This window comes from Anser brachyrhynchus, assembly GCF_964034855.1.
Source record: "Anser brachyrhynchus genome assembly, chromosome: 3".
Lineage (NCBI taxonomy): Eukaryota > Metazoa > Chordata > Aves > Anseriformes > Anatidae > Anser > Anser brachyrhynchus.
In genome coordinates, this window is record NC_137696.1 from 77874369 (window position 1) to 77894593 (window position 20225).

The window sequence follows — 20225 nt, forward strand, 5'->3', positions numbered from 1 at the left end:
ATAAAAATAAAGAAAAAAGTAAATAATAATAATAAAACAACAGCACATTTAAGTGCATTTTTTTTTCTTGGAGATTTATTTTGTTTTAATAAATCTGACACCAGTCAGGGAGAGAGAAAATTGTTGCAAGCCCAAAAGGAAAGCAGAGCACACTGAGGGTGCTTTAGTGTCTTGCTCTCTTGAAGATGTTTCATCAGTATCTCTTTGAACTCTCTCCCTAGACTCAGGAGCTGTTGGATTACCCCCCTGCCCTTTTTTTTTTTTTTTTTTTTTTTTTTTTTAAAAAGCGAGCTTGCTCGCCCGGTGTGTTTTCCAAGCTTTCACAGCTCTAATAAATAAGGAGCACCTGTAAAACAGTAGCTTGACTTAAGTGAATCTGTACAAAGGAAAATATAGAAATACAGTATATACATAGTGCTCATAGTGCACCATCACTACAAGGCTCTGGTTCAACTGACTTGGATACCCTGCTCCCAGCACCGCTGAAACCATCAGAGACACTGCTTCTGCAAATTGCTCCTCACTTCCCCGCAGCAGCCTTATAGAAAAGGTGTGCTCTGAACACTTGAGAGTGAACAATTGCTTTATTCGAGTTAGTAAACAGTTACACTGAATCACAAGGTGATCTGATTTTTTTTTAAATTTTTTTTTTAGTTTTTATTTTTTTTGTATTTTTTGTGTGGATTTTTTTAGTTTTTTTTGTTGCTTTTTTGTTTTGTTTTGTTTCTTTTTTGTTTTGTTTTGTTTTTGTTTTTTTTTTTGTATTTGTCAGAATGGGATACTCCACGACTCTCTTACCAATTCAGTGCCAGTATAACATGCTCTAGTGTACTTTTGGACTCTTGGCTACAACTGTACAAGTGCACACAAGTAAATTCTACCCTGTTATCCTCCACCCACTGATTGAGGATCGAATTGCACATTTCTCTTAACCATGACAGGAGAAAGCAAACAGTGAAACAGAATCATGGGGGATCTTTCTCACTTTACCCTTGTTTTCATTGGTTTGTCCATACCATTCTAATTATCATGAAAGGGCTATGCATATGGAGAGATTGTCTCACTGCCTTCCTGGATCACTGAAAACCATCAGGGTTGAAATTTCATCCAAGTCTTTCGTGACGCCCAGCAAATATTCCCCTCAGATTATTTTACACCTTGAGGGAATTTTGGTCTTTAGTTCAACACTCTTGCTCTGTTCCCAAATGGGGCGCTATTTAGGGGAATTTAAAGAGAAAGCTGAGAAGAATAAACATTTACTGAGTTCTCTTGGCATTCAGTCTCTGAAAAACCACAGTATAAACTATTCATGCTGCTTCTTACATCTGTCAAATCAAAAATTAAAAGCCATAAAAGTGTAACACTGAAAATATGGCATTAGAAAGGATAAAGGTGGCCTTTGTAAAAATAACAAGGAAAGTATATTAGCCAATAAAATATTCTAACTCTTCATTTAAAAGTGCATCATGGGTAGGACAGAGATGACTCTGAAGCGTTGCTACTCCAGTATTACCCCTTTCCCCCATCAAAACTTGAATAGGTCCAAAACCATACAATGCAAATCACGATTCTTAGTGTAGCAGCAAAACCACAGCAGTTTTTCGAAAAAAAAAAAAAAAATCCATATCACTGTCCAGTCTCAAATATCTGAACTTTGAAGTCAGGGAGGGAAAAAGTACCTATGTTGGTCCATGTGGTTTTTGAAACCAGGGTTAAAAATCCCCGCAGCAAGAAACCAAGAGGAGAAAGCGTTCCTTGGAGGAGAAGAGGGGGTGGTCGCAGGAATGCTGAGCACACTGTGTGGGTCCATGATGTGCTGTCTTCTGGGTCAAAGGCACCCGTGGGACTGAGGCTTCCTCGGAGGGACTTCGTGATGGGAAGCTGCTTTATTTGCTTGACTTTTAGCCAGAGGGGATGGTGAGCGGACCAGCTGGTGTCGTTCAGTGGAGTGACGTGGTTTGCTCTGCTCCCTTTCTCCATGCAAGGTACCCTGTCGGTGAGCATTCCTGCGAAGCAGAAAAGGAGACAGGGTCAGTGCCAGTGGGATGGGATGGGATTCATCACAGGCACGGTGGGCATTGCCTGAGCTCACACAGCCCCACCGCTTCCACCTTTGCTCTGCCTCTCGCTGCAAGGGCCACCGGTATGTGATGCTGCCCTCGCAGTGAGGTGGCTGGAAGGGAGGATGCAGAAATCCCTGCAATAAAAAGCTGTAAATGGATATAATAATAGTTCATTCTCTGGGTTTCATAGAGCGCCTTTCATTCCACAAGATCACAGGTGAATAATAATGCATCATAGTTATGTAGTAGCCCTTACCCCTTGATCTCACCGTGCTTTACAGAGCTTGGAGGTATCACTGTCTGCACTGCACAGGTAGGGAAATGGACTTGGAGGAGGAGACACATTTGGACCAGGGATGGTGATGGGATGGGGAACAGTCTGCCTTGCAGCTCACTTGTTTTGCCGTAAGAACTGGATGCCTCCCAGAAATCCAGATTTCCCCCAACGCTTTCAAGTCAGTTGAAAACTGCATTTCAAACATTAAAACTGCAGCTTATTCCAATTCTTCCTATGTTTTTAAAGCTGTCTGTAGTGCAGTCCAAGTGGCAGGGAGCTGGGCTAATATTTCACTTAGGGCCCCCCAAATAACAAGTGGGGTTTCCCTTCTGCCATCTTTCCCCTGCTCTGACTGGAAGACAGAGCTCCCTCATGAGGAGTGCTCCCAGCACCATGCACAGTCAGGCTGGTTATTCATCTTGTGCAGAGTCATTTAATATGACCATGTGTTTTTGCTCCCAGAGCACTAACATTCCCAGAGCACTTCAGCCATGGGCATCAGAGAAATGTTTCAAAACCCTCTCCCCATGGCTCACCCTTTGTCGTTCCTTGCTGAAGGGGCTGTGTCTACACTGCAAGTCCCAGGGCTCCACAGGGACAACCTGAAGAGTGGGCTGGATGGGCTCTCAGGCATGACCGAGCCCAGTCAGTAAGCACAGCCGGACAGGGCAGATTGGTCTCATGGAGAATCTGAGATAGTACCAGGAGACAGCTCCACTTGCTGGTTGACAGAAATGATTGCCTTACTCTGCTCTGCGCTGGTGCAGCCTCACCTCGAGACCTGTGTGCAGTTTTGAGCACCACAGTATAAGAACGACATAAAACTATCAAAGTGTGTCCAGAGGAGGGCTATAGAGATGGTGAAGGGTCTGGAGGGGAAGATGTATGAGGAGCGGCTGAGGTCCCTTGGTGTGTTCAGCCCAGAGCAGAGCAGGCCGAGGGGAGGCCTCATGGCGGCCTGCAGCTCCCTCACGAGGGGAGCGGAGGGGCAGGCGCTGAGCTCTGCTCTCTGGGGACAGCGACAGGACCCGAGGGAACGGCATGGAGCTGGGACAGGGGAGGGTCAGGCTGGGGGTTAGGGAAAGGTTCTGCACCCAGAGGGTGGTCGGGCACTGGGACAGGCTCCCCAGGGCAGTGGTCATGGCACTGAGAAGGATTCAATGGTCCTTGTGGATCCCTTCCAACCCAGGATATTCTATGATTCTCATGCAAATACACATCTCCCAGTAACAGAGCTAACTCCCCACCAGTACTGTCCATGCTACACATACTAACCAAAGATGCCCCTCTTGGCCTTTCCCCCACTCATACAAACAAAAGACAGATGCTCAAGACAGCAAAACCTGGCTGGGGTGAGGGAGATCGGGCTGGAGCCCTCCATGATCTCCTTGGTCTTTTGGCATGCAACCACTTATACCACAATAGTGCCTATTGTGCTGAGGGGTCATAACCAGCAAAGCACAGTGACTGACATGCCTAGTTTGGCTTCTTTTCTCATTTATTTAGGACACGAAGGGGACACATACCACAGAACTTATTCAGACAACCCCCTTGTGAAGCCAACTGGTGCTTTGACTGGGTGAACAACAGTGGAGCAAACACAACTTTATTGATTTGAGCCTTTCAGAAAGCTGCATGATAGCTCCCCTAAAATAAGGTAAGCATTGCCAGTGGTGAAGGCCAAGACCATGAAAATCTTTGGAATAATGTTTTTAAAAAATCATCTTCTCATCAATCTAATGGAACTAAAAACAACACAGTGGTTTTAAATTCCTTATGGTTTATCTAGGGGCTACTGGGTAACGTGCCATGACCTCTTCTGCTGCTTCCCTTGTCACTTGACCATGCAGACTGTTTGCAGGAACTGTCTTCTCTCTCCACAAAAGTTGCTTTGGTCTCTGTCACCTTGGATGGGATCCACTGTTCCCTAAAGTCTCAAACTGAAACTCAAGTACTTAATGCTGGTGCTGGGTCACATTTTCCTTCTCAGTCTGCTCCCTGATCTCCCTTTCACACTGACTCCTCTCATCGCTGCGCTTCTATTCCCCTGCCAAATCTCCACCCTTCTCAAAGCAGAGGCTGGAAGGCACATTGACTGTGTTGACCAGCATAAACTCCCAGAGCATGGAGACCACTATATCAAGGTTAAGGAATAACATTTGGGCTTTAGGGCAATGTGCCCAGAGGGATGTGCAGCTTTGTGCACAGAGAGTGCTGAGGAGAAGAACTAGACTGAGAATTGGGATGTATCCACTTCCTGAGTATTCCCCATAAAGTACGTTACTGCTTTCTGTCACTTTTTGGCTTGAAATCGTGCTCTGAGATTAACTAAAAAGGGAAGCAGAGAAAACAAAATTTGCAGCCTCTCTATGAACCCTCACTCTGCACTTCAGGTATTTTGTCTGTTCCTTTCTTAACATGCATCAGTGAAAATGAATTTCCATCCCTCACGAATCAGTCTCAAATGGCAAGGCACAGTGCAGAGCAATAAGCGGTTTGGGAAGGAGGGCATAAAGATGTTCCCTAGTTCTCGATGCTTTCTGCTTGGAGCAGTCAGCTGGCTTTTTAAGGCCTGTCTATTTTCCCCTGCTGCAGATAGAGTGCAGACTGGAGAAGCATCTTCCCTATTGATTGGTTCACGTGACAGTCATTGTGTTCGATGAATGCATCTTCATAGCAATCAAGTGACAGAATAAAAATCCATATCAGGCATAGCATGCAAAGTTTTATAAAGAAATGAGAACATACTAGTCATCACCACTTCACAGTCAGATGCTTTACACCTCGTGCCAACACCAGAGTGCATGACCAGCACAATAAAATCAGCTATTTATATCTCTCCCCCCCCCCCCCCCCCAAATTACTTTTTAGGAGAGAAACATATGCTCTTCACCCCAGTTGAACTTGCACCCATCACACAGCAGAGTGCTGATCAGATAGAAAGACTGTGTCAGCTACAAAAGACAATTTTTTGGTAATTATAAAACCATGGAGCTGAGCTTATGTGAGTTGCCCTGAGGTGGACACACTGGGTTTTGCCTGCTTTCCAGCACTAAACAGGATTGTGTTGATCTGGGGAGGGAAAACCACCCATAAGTCAGAGGTGTAGTCCTAACCCCACAAGGCATTATGGAGAAGAGGACAGAATGAGAACAAGTAGGAAGGCTCCTCACTTTCCAGGGTAGGGGAAGAGAAGCAGAGAAAACAAAATTTGCAGCCTCTCTATGAACCCTCACTCTGCATTTCAGGTATTTTGCCTGTTCCTTTCTTAACATACATCAGTGAAAATGAATTTCCATCCCTCACTAATTAGTCTCAAACGGCAAGGCATAGTGCAGGGTGATAAGCGGTTTGGGAGGGAGGGCATAAAGATATTCCCTAGTTCTCGATGCTTTCTGCTTGGAGCAGTCAGCTGGCTTTTTAAGCCTGTCTGTTTTCCCCTACTGCAGATAGACTCAGTGCAGGTAACCTGGAGGTTCACCTGTGCGGGCTTAGATACCGACACAGCGCTGCTATGAACAGTGAGCGAGAGCTGTGCTAATGCCTTCTGCAGCTGCATCTTAACCCGAGGAGCAACGGGCAGCTGTGAAGCACGCTCCACCACCCCAGAGCTTCCTCTTTGGTTTATGTCCCTATGTGTGAGGATTTCAACCCTTGCCCAGAAGAGCACAGCGTTACAGCTTTGCATGGCAGTTTGATGACTAGGGCAAAGCCTTCCCAGGGAGCTTCGTCCCTCTCTCTGCAGCTACCTAGCTCCTTCCAGGTGCTGCTCCCTCCTGTGCTGCCCATGAAATCAGTGTGAAGGGGAGCGTGGCCCTGCTTGGTACAGCCAGCTGCTGGAGGTGCTCCTAGCTCCATGCCTCCATGCTGAGGAGATGGGTAGCTCAGCTCTGGAGCAGTTTCTTTCCCTTCTCCCCCCAAACCCAAGCACTGCATGCCTGCTCCCAGTGCTGCCCCATGAGCCGAGTGTTGCCACGCTGGCAGCACGCTCCTGCAGGCAGGGACAGCAGCCAGAGAGCTGCTTCCATCATGTCCCACCTCCTCAGAGGGCCATGCCACTGACATGGCTTTGGACACACACGTACACTCACACAGAGTCTTTTTCCATGGCTGCTCCCCCCCTCATTCTGCGCTCCATTGAACATTTCTGTCTCCAGATTCACATCATATTGTTCAGGAAAAAAATAGATGCTGGGTGGGGAGGGGTGAGGCAGCCGTTGATGTGGGCTGGTGTGGCAGAGTTTCCATCATTTAGCACAGCAGTTAATTCACCCGGACAATGAACGTTGATGTGCTAGAAGAGGCCTAGTTCATCTGGGACATGCATGGCCTTGGAGAAAAGGCACTGCAATTATTTTCTCAGGGAAACTGCTCTGAAAATAAACCACAAGAGTGCAGCTAAAGTCAGCATGGGAGCAAGCTCAGCCCTGGAAACACTCTGGAGTCATCTGTTACTTGTAATAGTTCTATAATTTATTCCTTTTTTTTTTTAGCAATTCTTAAAGCAGTTCAAGCTTCTTCATTAAAACCTTCCCCTTTGAATACTTGATGATTTATCTTTCCATGAACTAACTGAAGGGATGCCACATTGCAAAAGTCAGGGAAGTCAGGGGAAGCCTCTAGCACGAATGGAATAACAACTCGACTCCTTATGCACCATCCCTTGATTTTGAGGGTGGCGTTTTCCTTCTGCTCTGCTCTTGCAAGCTATGGATCGTTCTTGACTTTGGGTCAGATACACAGCTTGGGCTCTGCCACCTACTGAAACAAGAGCTGTAATCCGAGCAGATGTTGTGACTTCAAGGAATGCACCAGGGAAGAAGCTTGGGTTTGCCCTCCTTATGTATCTTGGCAGAAGCAGCGCTAGGGACAACTTGGTCACCCCTGCCTCTGTGGTCAAATTGTTGCAAGGATGCTCCGCAGTGGTGTCCGCTCACTCTGTAGTCAGAGCAGAACCTACAGGGAGAAACACGAACTGGAAAGCAGAAGGCCTGCTATGTACTGGCTCCTGCTTCCCCGCACCTACTCCTTGAAACGCCTCAAGGGATATTTCACTAGTTCACGTCTATGTTTGGCCCTTGCTGGCACATCTAGTATCTTCTCTCACCAAACTCAAAGTATGTTAAATTGAACCCTCACACTAGCTAGTGACATTAGGAACAGGGATGCATGTCACCATGCCCTTGTTAAGTAGCAAGGAAATGTAGGAAATCCAGTTCCAGGGTCTTTTTTATGCTACTGCACAGCCTAGATGAAACACACATCTTAAAAAGAAGCAAAGGAATCATCATTGTGGAAGAGACCCTGAGAGTGGCCAAGAAGATGTAGGCTCCACAGTCCTGAATTCACGAGGCAGCTGCTGGCACTGAAGAGAGATGAGACAGAAATCCAGCCCTCTGCCACGTTGGTGACAATCATTCCAAACCCTCCCCAAAACAGGAGTACAATCTTGGTCTGGGCAAGCACACAGCTCTTCTTCATAGCCATTGGAATTAGGATTCCCAAAACTTAGCAGGGAGCAGCCACGCACTTGGGGTGAGTGGCCTGGGCTGCTGTAAATCCTCCTCTGTACCACCAAGCAGCAACACAGCTGCACTGTGTGACTTGCTCTGCACAGCCCCAGGACAGGGCACATCCCCTCCCCATCAGGTCTGTGTATTCCTAGGTAAAACAGAGCTCACCAGGAACTCCTGCTCCAACATCTTAACCTTCTGTTTCCACATCACTGTGTCCTTGTCCTCCTTCCCAAACCCAGAGGTGCTCCAGAGCAGGCGCTACCTTAGATGCTCCAAAACATACCTGGGAAGAGCGTCTCTGTCCACCAGCCAAGGTGGATAGAGGGAGATACCAGTCTCGGTGGGCTAAACTGAACATTTGGGTGTGATTCCCCACATTTTAGCATTAGTGCTGCCGTCAGGTTTCCTTGCCATTGTCATCTTTCCATACCATTCACCTACATCACTTTCTACTGTTCATAGTAGCAATTTCCCCAGAACCTCTGTAAATATTTTCTTCATATAAAGTTAAAAAAAAAAACAACAAAACTTTATATAAAAAAGAAGGAAAACCAAATCCAGACACTTTCTCCTCTCCTTTCCTGAAAACAGGCAACCACTGCGATGTGATAACCCTTCTTTAAGTCTCTGATTTTGTCTAACTCAGAAAAGAAACTTAAACTTGAATTTCAGCAACCTCCTGTGGGTCCAAACCACCAGGCTTTTGGCTATTGTAAGGTGCTTCTCAATTTTCTTATCCAAGCCGATTGCTCCAGTAAAACCAGATAAATAGCCAGAAAAAAAAAAGGCAGATTAACTGTGGGTAGCAGTGTGCAGGAGGACGAAGGGTAAGAGAGGGCCTTGCCATGCAACAGCCCCATACCTCTCTGAGAGAGTCCTCTACCTCACCTGGTTTACACCTGGACCTGATGTTCCTGATGTTTTCATCTGAAATGCCATTAATATTTTTTTTTCAGAAGCATCATTTTAGTGAAACGTGTCAGCCTCTCATACCAGGAAGCGATCAGTGTTTTCTCATGAATGACCCTCTGACCGACTGGGTGCTGGCATGGATGTCCGTGGGGCCAGGGGCTGCGGCCCCTCATGCTGCCACGCTAAGGCAGGACCAGGGAAGCGGTGAAGGGAGAAGGCAAGAAAGGCTCAGTGCCAACCAGCAGCAGGACCTGGGTGCCACCTTGGGGTGGCCATCCTGTTGTGCCATTGCTGGCACAGCTGCTGGGCATAGGAGAGGCTGGGTGAGGAGCTGTATCACCCAGCACAGGGATGCTGCAGATTTCCTCCTGGTTTTCATAGTCCCATCCTGACTCTTCTCGGCCTAAGCAAGAGCAGGTGCAGACTCACCCAAGGGTAAGAGGGGAGTGCTCAGGTGGCCAAAATGTCAGGCAGATTATACTGTGGAGGAAGGAAGGGGAAAAACTTGCCCAGAACACATCAGGAGCAACTGGGTGAGAGCTGGCATCCACCCTGGTGCAGTGCCAGGCACCCTAGGGCATCTCCTGTCCCCAGCACTGCTGGCCACACAACAAACTGCATCAGACCCAACCAGGGTTTCAGATTTTACCTGTTCCCCACCTCCTCCCCAACCCCAGGAAAACAGAAACATTTTCACCACCGAGATAACTCGTCCAGCAATAATTGGTAAGCTCCTTCAAATAAAACAGAAGTGACATTTTAATTGTGCTTTGAAAGTTAGGGTCAGAATTCAAATCTTCAGTGACCTCATCTTTTCTTTTACACCAGCCTTTCAGCATCTCTCAATTGGAGAATTCCTGTGGAAAAGTGGTGGTTTTTTTTTTTCTCCTTTGAATAAGAAACTTAGAAGTGGCAGCACAAGTGGTTCATGAAACCTTATAAATATTTGGAGCATAAGCAGGCAGCAGATCATAATGACACAAAGTTCTGCATTTTACCACGTGGGCTCCAAATAAATAGCTAAAAATTGCTCTAACCATAGGTTTAAATATCAATCGGCCAATGATGGGATGCAGATCTTTCCAGAGAGGTCGCAACTCGATAGTTGTTTTATTCTGCACTACCCAATCCCTAAAACTTTTTTTTTTTTGAGGGGGGGGTCAAAGGGGAGGAGGTGGAGGGAATTGTGTGCTTCCATAGGAGATGATTACATTACACAGCCTCAAGTCCAAAACCAGGGCTGCAAGAGGGAGTACAGCAGAGGCTGGGGGTGTCCTCTCAGCAAGCGCAGCTCAGCCTCTTTGCCTCTAGATAATTTGTTGTTGTAGGTTGGCTCAAATTTAAGACAGTAATGTTTCAGAAACACTTGGAAAAGCAAGCCAGCTGCAGGGAGGATATCGTTACAAATTGAGACACATGTTGTACAGGAATACCATTCTTTTCAAATACCAGAATCGTGTCTGGGGAAGTAAAGCCATGCAAATGAGTCAGAGACAGAACCTCATTCTGTAACGTGCAGAGAGCCTTCAGCTTTCATTAGAGGCACCAAGAGCTGAGTGCACCAAATACTTCACAGGATCAAGCCCAGACATTTAATTAGCTGTTAATTTCATGGCAGAAGCACATGCTGAGTATGTGAGGGTTTTGTAAAATGTTGGAGTTTGCTTTGATTCACATCTCTCATGAGATGATTGCACACACTTCCAAACACAGCCCCTGGTCCCATGAGTGAAATGCAGCTCCTTATCAAGAAAGTGTAAACATGTTAAGGTCACAGCTCAGGTAAGACTCAGCTGTGAGGCCTCAATTGGTGGAGACACCCAGCAATGTGCTGAACTTCCCTGTTTTGCCATAGGAGACCTAAAAAATAGACAAGGAGGGACTCAGCAGGTAATCTGGAAACAATGCTTCAGAAAATCTTGCTTGGCATAATCTTGATTTCCTCCTGATTTCTTGTTCAAATTGCTGTGCTTCTGCTTTTCTTGATTCTCCCATAGCTTTTTGAACAGGAATTTATAATTTTTTTCTTAAAATCTACTGCTCACTGCTTGATTATGTCCAGCTCTTTCACAACCACCATCCTCAAAAGTGTTTTGCTTCATTCTAATCCACTTTCGGGTATTGCTCATGATACTGAGAAACAGTTTATAAGCTCTTCACAGTTCTTCAGAGTTCACCACTCAGCTCTGAAGCTGGCCATTGTTGTCTTAAGGTCAAGCTTCTCAAAGGCAATGGGGTGCTTAGCTCCTTATCAGATTTCAGCGGCAATCAGACACATGCTCTCCAGGATCTTGTCCTCTTAATGTAAAGGCAATCTGATTATATTTTTACAGGGATGTCATCTGTTTTACTGTGATCTTTGTTGTAATATACTCTATATTTAACCACGAGTTGTACTTTTTTCCTCATAAACTTTCCATACACCACTGGCTTTGGTAGCTAACAGCACAAGAACACACTGATGGCGAGCCTTAGCCTCCCCCTATGCCCATTTTACACCCCACACTTTTGAATCCAGCCAAATTTGTTTTGCGTTGACTTAAACAAGAGGAGGATTAGCCCTTAGAAGAGATCTGATGATTCTGGTCAGCAGGACTTGAACATGAGCCAGAAGTGTGCCCTAGCAGCCAGGAGGGCCAACCATACCCTGGGGTGCTGCAAGCAGGGCATTGCTACCTGGTTGAGGGAGGGGATTGTCTTGCTCTGCTCTGTGCTGGTGCGGCCTCACCTCGAGTGTGTGTGCTGTTTTGGGCACCACAGTATAAGAAGAACATAAAACTATTAGAGAGTGTCCAAAGGAGGGCAACAAAGATGGTGAAGGAGCTGGAGGGCGAGATGTATGAGGAGCAGCTGAGGTCCCTTGGTGTGTTCAGCCCAGAGCAGAGCAGGCCGAGGGGAGGCCTCATGGCGGCCTGCAGCTCCCTCACGAGGGGAGCGGAGGGGCAGGCGCTGAGCTCTGCTCTCTGGGGACAGCGACAGGACCCGAGGGAACGGCATGGAGCTGGGACAGGGGAGGGTCAGGCTGGGGGTTAGGGAAAGGCTCTGCACCCAGAGGGTGGTCGGGCACTGGGACAGGCTCCCCAGGGCAGTTTGGACAACGCTCTCAGACACATGGGCTGATTTTTGGGTGGTCCTGTGTGGAGCCAGGAGTTGGACTCAGTGATCCTTGTGGGTCCCTTCCAACTGGGGATATTCTCTGATTCTGTTCTACGCTTATACGTATTAAAGTGCCTGGACAGTCTTTAAAGCCTGACAGACAATTATGAGTGTCTCCTTGTTTCAATAGTAATGTTTTACCAACTTAGAGAATGGCATGGATGAGATGCTTAATTCAGTTCAAACAATTGTCATTTCACAAGACAATGCTAATAAGCAAGCACTGCAGTGACCTCTGAAGTCAATGGCCGCAGATCCTGGGAGCTACCAGGCCGGCTGCAGCCTCCAGGAGCCAGAGACCCTCTGCGCTCCTGTGGGTCTGTTAATTGAGCTATGGCATTTCTCTGCTGGCTGAAGATCTGGCCCTGTGTTTTATTTGCCAAGAGCTCTAGATGTTCACTGCCTTGTGAATTAGACCAGGTGTAGCTATTTTCTAAACTGGGATCAAGAATCAGATTTCATATTTAAAATATACACCCTGGGAGGTTTTATGGAAAAGCAGGAGAAAGCCATCAGAAATCAGCACTTGTTCCTTTGATTTCAAGGCATGTACAGTGATCTACGGCACCGTACCACAAGCCTGCTATTTACTGCCACTGAGACGGAAGTTAGCGCTCCCACACCCCGTCAGCAAGATGTGGGAGCTGAAAGCTGCTCTGCAAGTATGTCATTTTATACTTCAACATTTTGAGAAGCCTTTTTTTTTTTTTTTTCTGGGAAACCCTTTTCTGATTTAATATATCTGAGAAGCTACCCAGGCAATTTTGAAACATAAGATCACCCTGCTAGAGCCAGGCAGCTCTCAAGGGCAAAGCTTCAGTTCCAAGCAAATGTGTTTAAGGCTTTGTGGTATTAACAGTCTCTCCTTTCCCCCTTAGAATAAATGGAAAAATTCTGTAGGCTTATAAGATGCCAGGTGAAGGAAAACTTCTGAACCAGAAGAGTAGGTGTTAAGTGTATGAGTCCGATTACTCTGCTGATTTTAATTAGTTTAGCATCAGCGGAACTACATCCAGTTAAAATTAGCTAAGGCTCTGGCCCATAGTAGTGTGTCAACAAAGATGACTGGCGCAAAAATGCGTGTAAATATATAAAATCTGTTTTCAAGCATACCTTTAGGGTCAAATTCTGTTCCGGTCAGAGCAGCGAGGGCAGGGTGTGATGCTGGTAGATAGATGCTACAGTGACTGGGGAGCTATAAAAACTCTTAAGGCAGAAAGGGAGGTTAATAGCTATGGCCCTTGCCTCAGGAATCCCGACCAGAGCAGGAAATCTTGTGCTGGACCATTATGGGCAGGGGAGTTCACAGTGGGATATATATTACTTCTGCCCTAAACTGGAGCATTCTGCTCGTTGTACATTTTTACGACTACAATGTATGGACTAGACAGATGGAAGTTTGGGCTTATAACTCAGCAGATGCTGACCCCAGGACATATGGATTGGCTCGGTAGGTGGCCATACTCCTACTATTTCCATTACTTTTGGGAGAAATTGTGCTTACACAAGCAGGAAAATTCCTTCCTTTCCTTACCCCTCTGCCCCCAACACAGGACTAGTCAACGCACACACACACGCACAGAGAGAAGCAAGTTTTGAGTTTAGCCTGTGCCATTTCATTTTCCATTCAGTTATGGTAATAACTATTATGTTAAAGCCAAGCAGCCCTTAGCATTTTCAGTTATTCGCTTAAGAAACCTTGCCCTACACCAAAACTATGGGGTTAAAACTGATCCTGCCTGGACATAGAGCACACGGGTAGGCGACACTAACACTAATTTTAGAAACCCTTGTTGCTCAAATTTGAAAAAACTGCACTCAACTGAATAGTCTTCCTTGCTTCATTGCTTTATCATAGTAGGACTTTGGCACTGGGACATCTTTTGCTGGTTCTTTGAATTGCATCAAACTAGAACAGCTTGACAGTCCACATCCTGATGGAGAGACTAAACTTTAACATCGAGGATTATGTTGCTGATTAGCACTTCCAATAATCAAGTAATTGGTACATTAAATAATCTGGAGTTTGGCGACTCGCCCAAAAGGGTCATGCTTGCATTGATTCCTTTTTAGAGAGTCCATGTTGCCATTACACGAATTCAATCTGTCTGTCCAGAACTCTAGCGTAAAAATATTTGGCTAATTTCCTTCATTTCATACAATTTGACAGGAAATAAAATCCAGGAAAAGCTGCACATTATGGCAATGTGTTCAGACTTTCCAGCTGGGGGATGGGGAGCAGGAGAAAAGAAAACTCTCCAGACATTTTCTTCTCCCGGATCAGCATGGCCAGTACAATGCACAACTCCAGGGGCCCAAGTCAGCACAATTAGTAGTGCAGAGCCTACCCTCTTTGTGTTTTATTAGAATTTCTGTCAGGTCAGGAGTCTGGTGAGGGATGTTCCCCACAGCTGTATCGCTGACGGAGCTGGATTTTACCTCCACCCTTCTCGGGGCCTGGGCAGGGAGGCCATGGGAACGGTGGAGGTCCAGGCAGTGGCGCAGGGCTGCACTGATGCTGTTCCTCCCCCTCATCCCCTCTGTACGGACACAGAGAGGCTCTGAGCCCCACGCAGCTTTCACAGACAGGCTTCCTGAAGGCCAGAAATACAGGCAGCCCCCCTGGCCCCCCTGGACGGGCTATCACCACTAGCAAAAGGAGGGCTCTGTGTGAAACCAGAGAGTCCTCACCTCAAATCAGTCATCAGGGCTGCACAAATCACTTGTGCGTGCCTTGAGAGACTCAAAACCCACCCACATTTCACTGAGGTACCCGCTGGAATGAGATAGTTATCACCCTGTTTATTTCTGCAGCGTATTTTGGGTATCCTCTTTCCCTTGAAACACACAAAGATCCTGGTCTCATGTGTATTCTGGCTACTTCTTTTCTTTTTGGGGAGGAAGGAGGGATGAACACAGCCTAATAACCACTGCTGGGCTACGCTGAGCTATTGCACAACGTGCACAGCAGCATGACAGACACCTAGGCTGGGCCTTGGCTCTCTTAACTTCCAGTGTCTACGGGGACATCGAGGTCTGTGCCAGTCACCCTTGGTTTCCTTCATAGCAGAGAGAAATAGGCGCTCCTAGGGCACAATTCATCTCGGCTGTCTTAGTTGTCGACTCAGGATGAGCTCAACTGTCTCTCTGAAGTGCCTGTTTCTCTAGGCTGGTTTTAAAGGGAGTTCAGACAATTAGCTCAGCTGCGTCTTCGTTACCGATGTCTATATCGGGTCAGATTAATCTTGCCTGGCAAACTGAAGACTTTCCTGTAAGACAATCCTTACACCGAGACAAAGGAATATGTAAAAGTCAGTGAATGGGAAAATGGTTATTCCTGAGGATAACCAAAGTGGCAGTTATTGACATTTAGAGACTACAAAGAGCCGAGGACAATAACCTCAGTGATAAAGCATCCCTCTTGCCTTTTCATTGCAGTCTGTTCAGTTTACCCACTCTCTCTGTCAAACACTATCCCCGATGTCATGTATAATTGTGTCAACAGGCAAAAAAAAACACAACTCAGTGAAGCCAGAGCTCTCTCTGAGTTTAAAGACTCTGGCTCTGGATGACGATAAAACCCTCCCGGGACCAGGACCTCAGAGAGGTGGCATTACCGCAGCCTGGGTGGTCCAGGCAAGCAGTGGGCACGTGGAAGTCAACGCACGCTAAGAAGCAGCCTGTCTTAACTACAGAGTCAGCACGCAAATGTGCAAGTCTGTTAGCACCGGCTTGAAACAAAAACACAGCTATGGGGAGCCTGAGCAAGGGAAAGGACGTGTTAACCATGGCTGTCCTAAAATTAAATAAAAGGGGTACAGTCAAGCAGTGGGCTTCTCACTAGATCAAATCACTACCCCTAGGTAAAAGCACACGTACGTTTATGCAGAGACAATTTTTCAAGCTCCAAAGGTGGCACGCTGGGTTTTGCAAAAAAGATCTTGCTGCTGAAATAGCCAAATAATAGAATAGATGGGCATATAGTCCATCCGTACCTGGAGGGGCTTAGGAAAATCCCTACCATCAGCACCTAAGAGAGCGTGAAGGTCTTAAATATTCATTCGACGTCTGAATTATTGTATATGTTGGTTATTAGTCCAAGAAAGTTACAGACTTCCTCTGTTCTTACAAATGTGTCTTTTAAATGTGTCAGCACATGCCTAGAGCAAAGAATAATGGTTCTGTTCCACCGAAGAAAGTAAATAAATACTGCGTGTGATCAAAGGGGGTAACGTTTCCGGCACTGCAGCCAGAATAGGGAACGCGACAGCAACAAATAAAAAGGGAGTCCTGGCTACACTGCAGTACCTTTGATGGTGCAATTAGTCTGCACTGATGGAGCGGGGAGATATTGCAGCATCCCAGCTCCCACAGCATGCACAGTCTAGGGTTGGAGACGCCACGCTGCTCAAGGCAATGTTCATATTGCACTGCTGCAGTCGCTATTTGTGCTACCAGGGACAGGGATTTACTGGAGGCTACAGAATATTCCGTGGATTGTAATGAAATCTGGCACCTCACCAAGCCACATCCGGCAAAACGTCAGCATTTTGCTGCTGAACAGATTTCTTGCAACACCCACCATTTTCCCTTTTCCTGAAAGAAGCTCTCCATGCTTGTGAATCTAAACAAATGCAACTACATTTGTTTCTTGCTCACAGGTTTGAAGCAACAGACATGTACTGAACTAACAGTTTTATAAAGGCGCTGTTGTAGCAGAGGGATTCAGTAGGCTGGAAATAAGGAATGAAGGAGGGGGGAGGAAGGGATTCTGCCTCTGGAGCATCATCCTTGGCCAAGCCACACTTGTTGGTGGACTTATCTGTATTGCCTCGCTCTGCAGCCCTCCAAGGAGCTGTATGCCTACACCAACCGTGGGGCTGAGGGAAACCTCAACTGCTTTTCTAAAGGGGCAGACTTGCCAAAGACAAGGTAAGAGAGCAGAGCCCCGTGGGGCAGGCCGTGCCGCAGCTGCCCTCTGCCCATCGAGTGCCTGTCGAGCTAAGCCACAGCGGGCAGGTCCGACAGCAGGCAGTCCTGAAGCACCGACACCGGAGAAAGGGAAGCTCAGGGAGGGGGAGCTCACCCCTGGAGAGCAGCCCGGCTGGAAGCCAGGGCACGATCTGGAGGCAGACCAAAGCAAGATGGTTGGAGATGACCATTTGGTAAGTCAACTGGATCCGAGCTAGCAGTAAGCAGCTGGGGCGTCCTGCTCTACGCTACGCTGTAGGGCAATTTCAATCATCATCATGAAGGCTTGAGTTGCTGCGTAACTCAGCTGGAATAAGTAAGCAGATTAATGGCCCAGACCTAAGCCATATCCTAGGCAGAAAACCACTGACTTTGACATACACCACACACAGCCAGCACCGCCACAAAGTGTTCTGTGAGCAGAAGCGTAATGAGGCTGCTGATGGATGGAGTACTAACAAGTACAAATGCAATACAACACAAAGAACAATATCAAAGCATAAATACCAATAGTTTTCTGAAAGTGCTGATAAATCGGAATCTGTATCTTTCACAAAGGCCACATCCACACGAGCTCGGCCTCCAACCTGGAAATACTCATTGTACTCACACAGAAGGCAGTAGCGGTCACACAAACCTTTACTTATTCTGATTTCGAATTCGGAGGCACCTCCTTTTCAATGGTGGCTCCAGATCCTCTGGCCCTGTGCTGAGTATTGGCGTTGACATAATGCACGGCGCGATAGCAGTCTTTTCTGCTGGTTTTGGCACAGGCTGGATCACGCAACCTGTCTTGGGCAGCATCCGCAAAGCGTACGCATGGTCCTCGTCCGCTGGATTGTTGAGGTTCGGGTCCTGCTTGTCTCCCCCGGCCAGGGGCTCCTCCCCGCTCTTCTTGCCAGCGTCCCCCTCGAGGTGGCAGTTCGACGCGCAGTTGTTCTCCTTTACGGACTCCAGCTCGCTCACCGCCAGCTCCTCCGGGGGCTGGGGTTTTTTGGGCTCCTGGGGCGGCTCCGGGTTCTTGGAACCCTCGGTGTTCTTGGTGCCGTTCACGATGACGTTGCACACCGCCGCTCCGGCTTCCAGTCCCGGCGTGCCGGAGGCCAAGGAGACGGGGCAGCAGTGAGCCGCGTCACCGCACGGTAGCGTTTTTGAGTCCACTGGGCTGCAGTTGTCCCTGCAGTCGCTGCAGTTCCTTTTGTCTGAGCTACCGAAAGCCAAATTTACGACACTGTTAGGCTCGCGCTCGACTTTCACTTGGGCGTGTAAAGCCCTGTGGATAACATTGTGCAGCCTAGACCGGTGGCCTACCGTCAGGTCTATCACACCGTCCTGTGGGCCCTGCAGCACGCTGGGGAAACCGAATTTACTGTTCACGGGGCTACTAGGTCTGACAGTCAAGTCAACAACTTCATTTTTACCGTGCTCCTGAAGCACTTGAGCTTGGTTTAGGGACTGGCCTGAGCAGCTCGGTGAGGAGTCGGAGGATTTAGACGATCCTTGCTTCGACTCTCGAGGGGATGAGGAGCTGTTGGCTGGCTTTGCCCCAGGCGTCTCGCTGGAGGTACTCGGAATGAAGTTTTCGCCGTTGCTGGAGAAACCATTGGGGGGTTTGGAGTCGTTGATGTGAGGGATGGGGATGGGGATGGGGATGGGGACGGGCAAAGGGACGATGACGGGATATGGCACTAGTAGAGTCGGGGGTGGCACCAGCGGGGCGAGGGATGGCAGTCCAAAGTTCATCATCTGTGGCATAGGCATAGGACCATTTGGCATCATGCTGACGGGGGGAAAGGGAAGACTGGGCAGAGGAGCTCCAGGAGGGGGAGGCGGCAGCAAGCCCGGAGGATTCCCAGGCATGGTAGGGGTTGTGGGGGGGTGGATGTGAGGGGAGAGCATCGGCCTGTGCATGGGGCTAGAGGTGGGGCCCATATTTCTGGGACCACCTGGTGGCGGACCGATTCCAGGGATCATTGGATTCGACAGAGGGCTGTTAGGATTTGAGGCATGGTGAGGCGGCCCGCGGATAAATGGTGGACGGATTTGCTGCATAATTTGCTGCTCCATGAATATGGGCAGAGGAACTGGCCCACGGTTTGTCATCACCATGGGAGGACTGCGAGGTGGGACACCAATTGGAGGCACAATGCTAGCAGGTGGCTGGACAGAAACTGGTGGAATATTTGGATTCTCACTGATGGGAATAGGTTTGGGAACTGGCGTGGGGATTTTAGTGACAGAGCAGTTGGCAGTGTCAGACGGAGAGGCAGTGGTAGACGCTGATGGTCCAGGACCTTGAATTTGGCCAGCTGCAGACGCTGGGGATGGGGCTTTTCTCCGAGCATCTGCTAGCGGTATATTCCAAGAATCTGGAGTCAGCAGCTGTACCCCAGTGCCTTCTGCTTTATTTTCGACTGGAGGATGTAATGTACTGCACAGTCCAGCTGGAAGATTGGCCTGTGTCTCTTTGTAGAAAATGTCCATTTTGTACTGATTGAGACATTTTGCACTGCAGAACTGAAGCCTTCTTTCCCCGTCCCCAAAATCCAGATACTCTTTTGTGTGTCTTATGTGCTTACACCAGTCACATACCTACAACACAGTAATAAAATCAGATCAGGCAAGAAAAGCAATCTTCTCTTCATAGTGATATTTTTAAAGTCATTTTTCAGATGTTTTCTAAATACATTGTTTTTCTAGCAGAAAAATAATAGTTACATTTGTGAAAACTATTTTTCCCCCCAAATACTGAAGAATTGAATGCTACCATGGTCTCAATCCTACCATATACAGTACATTATATATATTATAGCTATACCACAGAGGAGACTCCTCAGCTGGCATAAACTGTTATAACACACATATGTATGTATACAAAATCCATCTGAATATGTCTGTGATTACTCCTCAGTGGTAATCTAAGCACACCTTTACCATCTCTGATGCAATATTACACGGTAAGTACGATAACTGGGAAAGGACTCTGAAAGTTGCTGGAAATGAAAGCAAATCATTTCTGCTAAACTGTAGCGCACTCTAATATTTTTTATTGTATTGTACTGTATTAATAGCATTAAACAGTAACTTGGAAAAGGTGCAGAATTTTAAAATGGCATCACAAAGCAGAAGTATCAGTCACCCATTCATTTCTTGCCCATTAGTCCAAGGAGTAACTTGGAAACAGTCAGGAAATTTGTGTAAGGTTCAAATAACCCCAATTTGTGATGTTTCGGCAAGCTGGAATTATTTTCGGAGCTGTTTGCCCACTTTTGTGTACTAGGCACTTTGAGTAAAACTTCCTGGCAAGCAAGGGCCTATTTAGCAACTTTT

General features: G+C 47.2%; 1 protein-coding gene across 8 annotated transcripts in view; it reads right to left on the minus strand.

Moving 5' to 3' along the window:
- The window catches only part of SOBP (sine oculis binding protein homolog), a 138138-nt gene that overhangs the window by 27394 nt on the left and 90519 nt on the right, over positions 1–20225 (minus strand). For 6 of the 8 annotated variants that reach the window (XR_013949214.1, XR_013949215.1, XR_013949216.1 and 3 more), the window contains exons 6-7: positions 17533–19487; positions 1680–2006 (exon numbers count right to left, since the gene is read on the minus strand). Coding sequence is in view for 2 of the 8 variants with exons in the window: in XM_080586955.1 (XP_080443081.1) it covers positions 17535–19487 (1953 nt within the window). In the remaining 6 variants the exon portion in view is untranslated. Of the gene's footprint in view, positions 1–57; positions 2007–17532; positions 19488–20225 lie in introns of those variants that run through there. The other 2 variants (XM_080586955.1, XM_080586954.1) reach the window with 1 other exon arrangement.